The sequence below is a fragment of the Acomys russatus genome, chromosome 17 (genome assembly GCF_903995435.1).
Source record: "Acomys russatus chromosome 17, mAcoRus1.1, whole genome shotgun sequence".
Lineage (NCBI taxonomy): Eukaryota > Metazoa > Chordata > Mammalia > Rodentia > Muridae > Acomys > Acomys russatus.
In genome coordinates this window covers 53,163,161-53,174,966 of record NC_067153.1, presented here as the reverse complement: position 1 = coordinate 53,174,966, position 11,806 = coordinate 53,163,161, and the positions used below count along the sequence as shown (strand labels likewise).

General features: G+C 43.6%; 1 protein-coding gene across 1 annotated transcript in view; it reads left to right on the top strand.

Moving 5' to 3' along the window:
* Positions 1–4,572: 4,572 nt before the first annotated feature.
* The window catches only part of Kif21a (kinesin family member 21A), a 115,613-nt gene continuing 108,379 nt past the window's right edge, over positions 4,573–11,806 (top strand). The window contains exon 1 of the mRNA XM_051160229.1: positions 4,573–4,759. Coding sequence (XP_051016186.1) covers positions 4,716–4,759 — 44 coding nt within the window. The 5' untranslated portion in view covers positions 4,573–4,715. The remainder of the gene's footprint in view (positions 4,760–11,806) is intronic.

The window sequence follows — 11,806 nt, the reverse complement described above, 5'->3', positions numbered from 1 at the left end:
TTAGGTCTCTACAATAGCTCCTATAACAAGGAAACTCATTATTGATACATAAGCAGGTGACATTGAAAAAGCTTGCGTATCTTTTCCAAAGCCACCTAATCACCCAGCTAATATTCAGCGATGCCTATGATACCACATAGCTGGAGGATCTATAGAAATAGCCGTGGATACACTGATGAGTAACGTGGAAGTAATCACTATCATGAAGCTAACGTTAGAACTGGAGGGAAGACAGTGAACAACAAAACTAGGAGAATGTCGTCACCTACTGATAAAGGCTAACACCACTGAGCAATCAGGGGGTTAGCACCAGCTCCCTCGGCAGGAGGTTTGTCCGGTCAACAGAGAGCCCTGGCCTTATAGAAGGGCCTTTTGGCTTAATGCTCACGTATCTTATGATTCTTCATTTTATCCTTTAGTTAACCTGGTAGATGAGCAGAACCATATGAATATGTAACACACCTATCCTTGTCTTGGGTCCCTAGTCTCAGTTTGCACTCATAATCCCTCCTCAGCATAGAACTGTGTGCATAAGGAGAACTCCCATGGCTAGTTCAGTGAGACTCACAGTCAAGGAGACTGGGTGGTAAACATGTCTGCAGTTGAAGAAGAAGAGCTGTGGGCACCTGTGGCATTCCAGTACAACAATAACAACAACAACAGCAACAGCAACAACAACATCAAACACTACTACCATAGAACCCAGCCTTACCTTTTCTTGCTCTCAGAAAGCCAACCACTGGGGCTCTGAAAATGCCAAATTAAAAAAGAAGGGAAAGACAGTTTTTCTTCACAGTCCTTCAATTGTTTCTGAAATTTAATTTTAGCATATGCATATGTGGTTGGGGTAGGTATGGTATTTTTCTGAGTGCAGGTACCTATAGAGTTGAGGAGATGGTGTCAGGTCCCCTGAAAGTGGAGTTGTGAGCCACCTGGTCTGGGTGTTGGGAAAAGCACTTTAGTTTTCTGAAAGAACAGTAGAAGGCCTTTTAACACCCAGACTGCTTTCCGGCTTTTTCATTTCTTGCCTACAAGGGTTAAACCTGAAGACGTGAAGAGAAAGACCACAGACCCAGATCATCATGGCCAAATTAATTAAAGCCAGCTTTCTTATTCGTGTTCACAGGCTGCCTCTCTCAAAGGCGAATTTCAAGAGGTCAGCATCGGACATAAGCAAGGCAAAGTTTTTATAGCTTACAGGTAGGAGGTTTCCAAATGGGGAATGTGGTGGGCAAACTAGGTGATGTCACAGGAGCAGAATTTTAGCAGAACAAGTTAGTCTTAGTGACCTCCTGAAACAAAGATGTGGCTGCAAGGTGGTCATAAGGTAGTCATAACAACAGGTTGTCATAACAACCTTTTGAAACAAAGGTAAGATTGCAAGATGGTCATAACAACGTTTGGAACAAAGGCATGGTTGTCATTTCCTGGAACAGGCAGTGAAGAACCAACCATTTGTAGTTAAGGTTACAGGTGGGGGCATAGCCCAATCCTTGGGAAACATACTTAATCATAAACAGGAATGAGCCTAGTTTGTCTTTACTATGAGATGTCTTTCAAGCCCAAGCTGAAGGCAGGCTGGTTCATCACAAGCCTGAGTTAGTGGAACCAAGATGCACCAAGAAATGAAAGTGCTGAGTTGTACAGCAAACACCATCCACCAGGCCCTGGGTTTGCCCACTGGCGTGGACCTCCCCAGCCCCACGTTGATGTTAACATTTCTGCCTTGCTTTTGCGCAACACCCCTACTGTCCGCTTAAGAAGGAATGAAGTATGAACTCATGTGTGTGATTATAAATAGGAATTGTGTAATTGTTATGATTTCACTTGCATTAACATTCTTTTGTATTCACATTTGAACTGAAATCATATGATCTGAAGATGAATAGTAAAATTCATAGAAATAATCTAAACATTTTCACTGCATATAGAGAATTATGTTCCTTTGCAAATAAAACATGTTAACAAAGGAGACCATAGAAGGGAAAAGCCTCATGTTCTTATCTATTTAATAGCATTGATAGGCGTCTCTAACACACTTATCATTTATAGGTTACGGTTTTACATTAGTAGTGCAAGCCTGCAATTGGGCCTTGCAGAGGAGCAATACTTTGGAGTGAGTGGCCAGGAAAGCCTCTCTGGGAAAACTCCACCTAGGCTGATACTGAAATGTTCAAAAGAGCCCATGAGAAGCTTTACGAAAAGGACATTCCAGGTAAGGGAACAGCTACGCCAAAGACCTCCCCCGGAAGCAAAGAGATGCATGTGTCTCCGAGCTAGAGTACCCACATCACTGAAAAGCAGTGGCTAAGGAGTACGGTGCCGGAAGATGAAGCCAGAGTGTGAAGGACCTTAGTCTAAGAATTTCTGCTCTTTGTGTTAGGTAACCCCTGGAAAGTTTCAGTCAGGGAATGGCAGGAGTGAGGCACGCCATCTGGCTAGTCTGGAGGTAGGAGTTGGCCTGGGAGACCGTTCTGATTGTAGAGTTTACCTGTAGCATTTGTTATAGGCCTATCATAATTTCTAATGTACCTCCAGACTTTTAAATCTCAGAACTAAACAGTAAATTCTCTGTAGCCATGGCATTGTGTTCTTTTCCACATCAGTAGTGTCTAGCGCAATGTGCACGCGGCAGCCATCTACTAAATAGTAAATAAATGTTCTGCAGAGGATGTAAACTCTTGCATGGTAAAAGCTCGGGCCTTGGAATTTTCTTTAATGTATGTTTATTAATTAAAGGGACCTCAAGGAAACAGTACTTATAAAGAAATCTCAAAAAAAAAAAAAAAAAAAAAAAAAAAAAAAAAAAAAAAGAAAAAAGAAAAAGAAAAAAAAGAAAAAGAAAAAGAAAAGAAAAGAAATCTCAAACAAATACTATATAAACTTGGCCATCAATTTTAGAACTTTTGGCCTTCAGGATTTTGAAGTTTTACATGGCGTTTTCCTGAAACCGTGCATGATATGGACCCAAAGCCACCACTATTATTGATGCTAACATTTGGCCAGGCGTTTCAGTCTGGTGACTTTGGGCTAAAAGTTGGCCAAGCATATTTTGAGGTTGGTTTTGCATAGTATGGAAATATTGTGCTGACTTAGTTGTTAGTCCTTAAAACTAAAGAGTTTTCACATAAAGATCTGATTTTTCTTCTTTTTCACTCGAGGAACAAAAACCGTACAATTGAACCAACAACCTAGCAGCATAGAGTTTACACTCCAGTAGAGTGAGCCCAGACACAGAGTGAGGACAGCTACTACCTCCTGAGGGGGTCTGTCGTCTGCTTTATTTTATCTTTATTGTTCTTGCCTTTGCTTCCTCCACTCACTGAAGCTACCTGCCCAGTTCTCATAGCATATATATATATATATATACACACACACACGCATATATATATATATATATACACACACATATATATATATATACATATATATATATTTATTATTTTTTATTTTGGGGGGGACACAGAGGTGCTAGAGAGACTTTTAAAAGGTTACATATGTTGCTCTGTTGCCAAATAAGCTCTGTTGTTCTTGTCCTTTATGTAGCATTTAAACACAGAAGCAAGGTGGTCAAACCAGATCCATCCAGATCTGGACCTGTCAAGTTAGGACGAAATGTGACTCCATTATGTTGGTGGATAGATATCAAGGCTGGGGCAGGCTCTCCAGAGCGAACCCAGAGGACAGCTTTACCACCAGTTGGGCACACAGAAGGACAGTACAACTTTCTAACAATTTAGGGATGGAAGATAAACTATCTGTAAGAATAAACCCCTTAGGCCATGTTCCCATCAGTGTAGAAGGTAAACACTTCGTTCCAATCCCAATGTACACTGTCTCCTTTGACCCTCTCTGAGAAGGGCGAGCAGGTGTGTGATTTTAACTTATATCTGCTTTGGGCCAGTGTTTTTATTTGGATAGTGACATTTAATCTTTTATACTGTTCTGTATGAGCCCACATGTTTATTTGTAGAAATGTACTGAGCAGCCCACAAAAGATACTCTGTGGCAAAGCTAACAAAGGCTGTTTCCACAGAGCTATCTAAAGGCATGTGGAAGGGCAACCATGACGTGCAGAACACACAATGGCACACTGTTGACAGAATCCTGGGATCCCGGGAGGAGCTTTTGAAGGCCCAGCAGGGAAAGCAAATCCGTTTGCAAGGATTTACCACGCTGCACTTCTCCATGGAAAACAGTTGTGGGAACGCTTGGCAGCTTCAGGGTCCAGTGCACTTCCCTGTGTGCATATGTCTCAACAGTAAAACACTGAGGAGGTTGAAAGGGAAAATCATTCTCCCACGTCCCACGCGAGCGTGGGCAGAGGGCAGCTCCCAGCTAGGGGAAGAGGGTCAAGGTCCACGCTGCAGTCGGGGCAGGTGGCTTCGGGGACGCACCTCCAGGGCTTAGGGGGTGGGGTGGAGGGAGGGTTCGCTCTGCTCCCCGCGGGGCCGCGCCTGCCTGGCTGTGCCGCCGGGGCGGGGCGCACCGGACCGGCCACGGCTGACGCAGGGCAGCGCTGAGCCCGGCGAGTGGGGGCAAGGGGCGGCGCCGCCCTGAGTCACCGCCCCCTCCCGCGCCTCCGCGCCGCCACCTTTCCATTCAGTCGCCCAACATGGCTGGATCGCGGCGCTGAGTCCTCGCCACCGCCACCGCCACCGCCACAGCCTGCCGGGAGCGCTCAGCACCGAGTTGAGACTCGGGCGGCCGCAGGCATGTTGGGCACCGCGGACGAGAGCTCGGTGCGCGTGGCTGTCAGGTGAGCTGTGGGCGGGAGGGAAAGCTGGGGCGAGCCACCCGGCTCCCAGCTACCCGGTGCGGGCCCGTGCGCCGCGGCTTCTCAGGGAACAGAGGTGGCGGCCCCTCACCCCATCGCCCCGCGGCTCGGGCGCCTTAGGCGAGCGCCGCCCGGGGACCCCGGGAGTCGCCTCCGCCTGTGCCGTCCTGCAGGTCGGCCCGAGGTGTCTGTCTGTCCCCAGCGCCCGCCACGCCGGCCTGGAGCCGCAGACAAAGCGTCGCGCTGTCAGCTGGAGGCCCGCGCCCACTCGGGTCCCTGCAGAGTCGCGCGTCGCGGCACCTGACCTCGCAGGTGTGGCGGTGGGGAGTGTGCTGCGCGCGGGAGGTCTGGAGAAAGCAGACGACGTCTGCAAGACGAAGGGTTAGAAGGGCAGCTGGGAGAAACCACCTGAGGTTAGTTGAGCGCGGTGGATGTTGACAGTGACATCACGCTTGCCTGGGGTTGAGTTTTGAAATGCTGGATAGGTTATAGTGTTGTGGTTAGGGACGGTGACATGGATATTGGATGCAATTTGGCTGTTTCGAAGCATTGCAAGAACTCTCACGGTTGTTCTTGGGAAAACTGCAGCATCATCACACTGAAAAATTAATGAAGCATTCATCTTAGATCAAGTGGGTGGCTTCCATCGCTCGGATAAAATACTGTTAACTCATTTACAATGCAAAGATTAGAAAGATAACCTGTCTTCCGAGAAATCCAGAATTTGTAACATCTTCTACTGTCAAGCAAGGCCTATGTCGAAAATTATTTAAAGTTACATAATGTAAGCGTTCCTATGGTTATTTTAGTGACATCTTGGTTAGGCAGAGACGTGGCATTTTTAGAAGCCCTAGGTCTTTAATTGTCTTAAAGAATAAAATGAAATTGGAAGGCCTTTTGATTCCTTTACTTTGCAGATATTGAAATTACCACCGAATGGAGGTGACACTCTCCTGTGGTAAAACTTGGAAAAATGTTATGCTCCTTTTCTGTTGTCCCTGAGCTATTTTCCATTACTAGATGAGCTTGTTTTTCCAATTCCTGCCACATCCCTTCTTTTGGCCTTAAAATATGAATTAATAAGTGCACCAGGGCCAGAAAAATGAAAGGAAAGGACAAGAAGGCTATTACCAGCCAATTTTATGAGGAGTTCTGATTATGAATAGAGAAAAAAAAAAAAAAAGATTCAAAACCACAAAAACGTTAATGGAAACAGAAAATTTGCTTGCGAGAGAGCGATCTTTAAATGAAGATTTGATATTTGTGTGTGCGTCTTCTAGAACATCATTGGCCAATTTATTGACCATTGTATTCCATGTGATCTTGCTTCCGATGGAAGTGAACAGAGGGCCTAAGCTAGCAATGACCAGTGAACACCTTACATTACTAGGCGTGGTAGCACAGGTGAGTGATGTGGGTCTGACTTTGGAGGACAAGGGTTATCTGTCCTTTGTCCTTCCAAATGCAAGGATGACATGTATGAGCCATCAGGGCGGCTGTAAAAACTAACAGAACTTGTTGACCTACATTGTGAAGGTTCAGTTTGGTGAAACTGGGATTTAAAAAAAAAATTTTTTTTTTTCATTAAGTGTGTTGTTCTCTTGTCCAGGCCATCTAAACTTATTTTATACAGGCTAAGAATAGCTTATATTCACATGCCATTATAATATTTATAATGTACTTAGACCACTGGTTCTCAACTTTTCTAACATTGGGTGTGACCCCCCCCCTTTTTTTTTTTTTTTTTTTTTTGGTTTTCAAGACAAGGTTTCTCTATGTTATCTTGGCTGTCCTGGACTTGCTTTGTAAACCAGGCTGGCCTCGAATTCACAGTTATCCTCCTGCCTCTGCCTTCTGAGTGCTGGGATTAAAGGCGTGTGCCACTAATCTCGGTTGGGTGTGACACTTTAATGCAATTGCTCATGTTGTGATGACCCCAAACCATAAAATTATTTTTGTTGCTACTTTATAACTGTAATTTTTTTTTTACTGTGATGAATCATAATTTAAATATCCGTGGTTTCCGGCGGTCTTAGGTGACCCCTGTGAAAGGGTTGTTAGATTCCCGAAGGGGTCGTGACCCATGGGTTGAGAACCGCTGGCTTAGACAGTCACTTCTATGTCCTATACCTATTCTGATTTCTGAGCTGAAATAAGTAACAAATGTTGACATACAACATATCAAAGTCAAGACAGTGTTTTCACGTGTTTTATATCCGGTAAAAATCTCATTCCTCATAATCTGACTTAAATGCTATTATTTTTAATGTCCATTTTACTGATGGGGAACAGGAAGATTATTAAGCCAATCTTCCAAAATTGAAGTGGTAGTGAGTGACAGAAACAGGGCTCTGACCCAGAGAGCTCACGATTTAGTTTTGTTTTTGTTTTTAAAGATTTTGAGACAGGTTTTCTCTTTGTGGCCTTGGCTATCTTGGAACCCACTCTGTAGACCCGGCTGGCCTTGAACTCCCAGAGATCCACCTGCCTCTGCTTCCTGAGTGTGCTCCCATACCTGGCCCAGTTTAGGTTCTTAACCCTGAAGCCTATACAGGTGAGAGACAAGACTCTGCCTTGCCAAGTTTTACTCAGCTTAAAATGTCACTTGCTTGGTTCCTGATCCTGGACTTGTTCAGTTACAATTGAATAGCCTTGGCAGGCTGTTCATTTCTTGACCGCCCAGTGAAGATAGCATTCACAGAGAGGACACAGACTTAAGGTCTCCACTGTCCTCCAAGCCAATCTGTTCTCCACTTCCTGGCAAACTGCATCGGCAGGAAAAGTAAATCTATTCAAATGTTGTGTCTAGACACAACGCTAACAGAGGCATTTGGCTCATCTTTCTCCTTTACTGAATAATGGAATGACAGGCAACTGAAGACTTGGCTGTAAGTATGCTCTGGGTGCCTGTGCTTCTTGGACCCGGAGTCTTGGTATTATTAGAGATTTTGCAAAATAACGGCTTGAGATATACAAAGCTTTTGGGGGACAAGATGCGGACCGGGAAGTTTTTCATTTGGGATGAATGCTTTTTAGTCAGTTTCTGAGTTTGTTTGTTTGTTTGTTTGTTTGTTTTTTTGAGTTGTCCATACGTTCTCTGTCATTGAGGAAGATATGTACTGTTCATCCCACGGGCAGTTGAAAACCTGAAATATGGTGAATGCTACCTAAATTTAAGTTTAAATTCAATGACTTCTTACATTTACTTGCGGTATGTGTGTCTGTCTGCGTACATGCACGTACACGTGTACACCTTTGTGACACTCAGAAAACAGTCGTGGGACTTATTTTTCTCCTCCTTTTACCATGTCATATGTATTCTGAGCATCTAACTCAATTCAGGTTCTAAGCCTTGACATAAAATACTTCTTTATCTGCCAAGCCATAGTCTTGACCCCAATTTAAATTTGATTCAGTTACTAAAACGTTTCTTAGTTATGTGGACTCACTTTTTCAGCTGGGAAGTTCATGGGATCTAAACACTGATGAGGTAACTCCTGATGAAAACTTTGCTAGGACGAGTATGCCCATGAAGGCATATCCACGGGATTTCGGCCTGAGAAACGAAAGCACTCATCTCAATAATTTTACCTTGCTTACATGTTGAAGTATTTCGGACGTCATTGGATTAAATAAAATGTTAAACTCAATTTCATCTAGATTTTTCTCTTTAGAAACTTGGAGAGCCGAAACGTTATCCAGCATATGTGTGGCTTATATGTTTACTGGTGATGTGTTCTAGTTTAAATAAGTGCAAGGGGGCAGTCTCAAGTACAACTGCTCACAGACATAGAAAGAGCCGCAGGCTAACATTCCCTCAGACAGAGAGGATGCCGCATATTGAGCGTTTGCTCTCAGTGTGTGGTCTATGCACACAGCGTACGTGCATGGCCATATGGACGCATGTACATGTAGAATGGCAACCTCATAGCAGTGAGGTTGAAAGGATGGCATTTACAAAACTGAACACTGAAATATAGCACACGTCTTCCTCCTATCTCAGTTCTCTTGCCGAGGTGACTATTTGCTTGGCTAAGAGTTGTAAAATCACTTAAGCACTTTAAATTCTTCGTGTAAGACATTGAGTTGATGTGGGAAATTCTTGATGTAACACACCGGTTGATGTGGCCCTTTCTGTTATCGCTCTTTGAATGTTGACCAAAGATTGTTACTTTTTTTCCCTTTCAAAAACCTTAGCTTGCAGAATTCCCTAAGGTCTGCTTAACAATGGCGATTCAGAAAGGGCCGCTATGTTCTCATATCACTGTATATGGCAACTAAAATTTCTTTGCTTGGTTTGGCAGGGCTCTAATATTGGATTAATGTACAATACCAAATGCCGCCCGCCCCCCCCCGAGACAGGGTTTCTCTGTGTAGTCTTGTCTGGCCTGGAACTCTCTCTGTAGTCCAAGCTGACTTCAAACTCAGAGATCGACCTGTCTCTGCTTCCTGTGCTGGGATGAAAGGTGTGTACCACCACTCCCTGCTCCTGTTTGCGTTTTAGTTTGTGGTGTTCTTACCTTACAGAAGCTTGCTTTGTTTGCTTGCCTGCATTCACTCACTCACTCACTCACTCCTCACTCACTCATTCATTTGGGTCACAGTCTCACTATGTTGCTCTGGGTGGTTTGGACCTGGCTTTGTATTCTAGGCCAGGAGGGCCTGGAACGTGCAGAGACTCACTTACGCCGGCCTCTTTTTGTCCCGAGGGCTGAGATTAAAGGTGTGAGCTACCACACCTGGCCTGAACCACTTTTATGAGATGCTATTGCTCAGCTGACCTAAGGGCTGGGGTGGACAGTCAGCATCAAGTCTGTCACCTTTACTGATTTGTAATCTGATCTTCCTACACCCTTCCTCTGTTTCCCCAAGCTATGAACATCATAACATCTTTGTGTGTGTCATCTGTTAAATATGATTTTTATTGGTAACGATACAAATCTTTGGCATTGGTTTTTACCTCTGGATTGATAGGAATGAACTATTTAAAGACTTCAAATCTATTTACGTAAATTCTTGAAGAAACATTTAGGTTATCTCTTTATACCTTTGGTTATAGTGCAAATATCTGATTTATTTGCTAATAAAGTTCTTGGAGATACTCTGGATAGACATCATCTTTACTGCGTGAGAGTAAAACCAATCTGGAAAACCCTAAGTGATTTCAAAGTTTCAAAATTAGAAATCAAACCTAGAGTTTTTCAGCTCCAGTAAGTCTCCAAGTGTTACATCTTACTATGAACTCCCGTGTTGGTCTCCCGAGTGGAAACAGAAAACAACAGTTGAAGTATGTACTTTGAAACAAATTCATGTTTAGTAGAAGTCAATGTGCAAGACTTCTGGATAGGTGTATGGTATGGGAACATTTGATGTTTGCTCATTTGTTTATTCTTCGCTTCAACACATATTCACTCAGCGTTTCCTATGTTCACTGCCTACCTGCATGCCTGGCCCACATACATCTTTTCACAGTACCAACACAAAGTAGAACAAACAGCACAAACTAAAAATGAGAGACCGTTGCTGTAATTGACTTATTATTATTATTTTTTTAAAATAGTGTTTGGTAAGTTTAACTATTGTTTTAAAAAACCCAGTCATTAAAAATGTATGCTCCGGTTGTGAAGGCATGGAAAAACTAAGTCCCAAAGCCTGTCTGCTAGGAGGGCATTATCTGTCATGTATCCTACTTGATACAATGAGCATCTCCCTTGTACGCGTTTTGGTTTTGGAAATAATAGAAATGAAAGAGAAGTGACTTAAAAGTTAGAAGGCGATAGGAGTTGACAGCCAGTGAAATCTTTTTATTTATAAAACATTGCTCTAGGGCTTGAGAGATGGCTCCGCTGTTAAAGGCTAGGCTCACGACCAAACATAAAACAGGTTCATTCCTTTTCTTCAAATATGGGTTAACGACTGCCCTACTTTGCTGCTTTCTATTGTTGGGATAAACACAATGACCAAAATTAACTTGGGGAGGAAAGGGTTTATTCATCCGGGCACATCCTGATCATAGTACGTCACTGAGGAAAGTCAGGGCCTGAACTGGAGCTTGAGCCGAGTCAGAAAACATGGAGGCACAGTGCTTTCTTACCCAACCCAGGGCCAGCTGTCCAGGGGAAGCCCCAACCACAATGCACTGGGCCCTCCCGTATCTATCGTTGATAAAGAAAATGCCCTACAGACAATGCCACAGGCCAGACTGATGGAGGAAAGTCCTCAGCTGAGGTTCTTTCTTCCCAGGTGACTCTGGAGCTTGTGTACAGGCCACAGAAACTAACCAGCACCTGAGTGGAGCAGGTGTAGTGGAACACGTTTATTACCTGGAGTGGCACGGGATTTCAGGCTTCACGTTTAATTATCATGGCTGCTCTGCTCCTACCCCTGCCGTCGGATTTGCTAATTGGTTACTATTCTGATGTGTAATTATGGGGTAGGGAATGGGTACCAGGACTTTCAGTTGAGTGAAGCCATGAAAACAGAAATTACCCTGGAGGTTGATCCCATAATCCGTGCTTTGAGTTCCTATCAGTTTTCCCATCAAATAATGTAGTATTCGTTATTATGGATTATGGTCTTCCCTAAGACAAACTACAGCATGTCTGTGAGAGTCTGACTTAGACATGCTTGTCAACATCACTCAAGAGCCAGCATCCTTCAAGGTGCACATTTAGGAAGCAAGACGCATATTGGCAAAAAGCAATATATACTATATATCATTAGAACAGTTTTAACCATAAGCAGCAAATTTGCTGGTATTTTAGTTTTTAGCTTTTTTTTTTTTTTTGGATAGGATATTTATGAACTGTGTTTCATCTGGTTTTGGCCGTGGATTAGCTATTTAGTCTTCTCGGAGTATTAAAATAGTTTTCATGTGGTTACAGCTTTATTTCAAGCAAATGGCAGTCAAGACAGAGAGTAGAGTTTTTGATACTCCATAATTATTATGAAGTGTTGCTGAGCATTTAAGAATCACATTAAAAGCTGGGTGGCGCGGCGCATGCCTGTAATCCCAGCACTCAGGGAGGC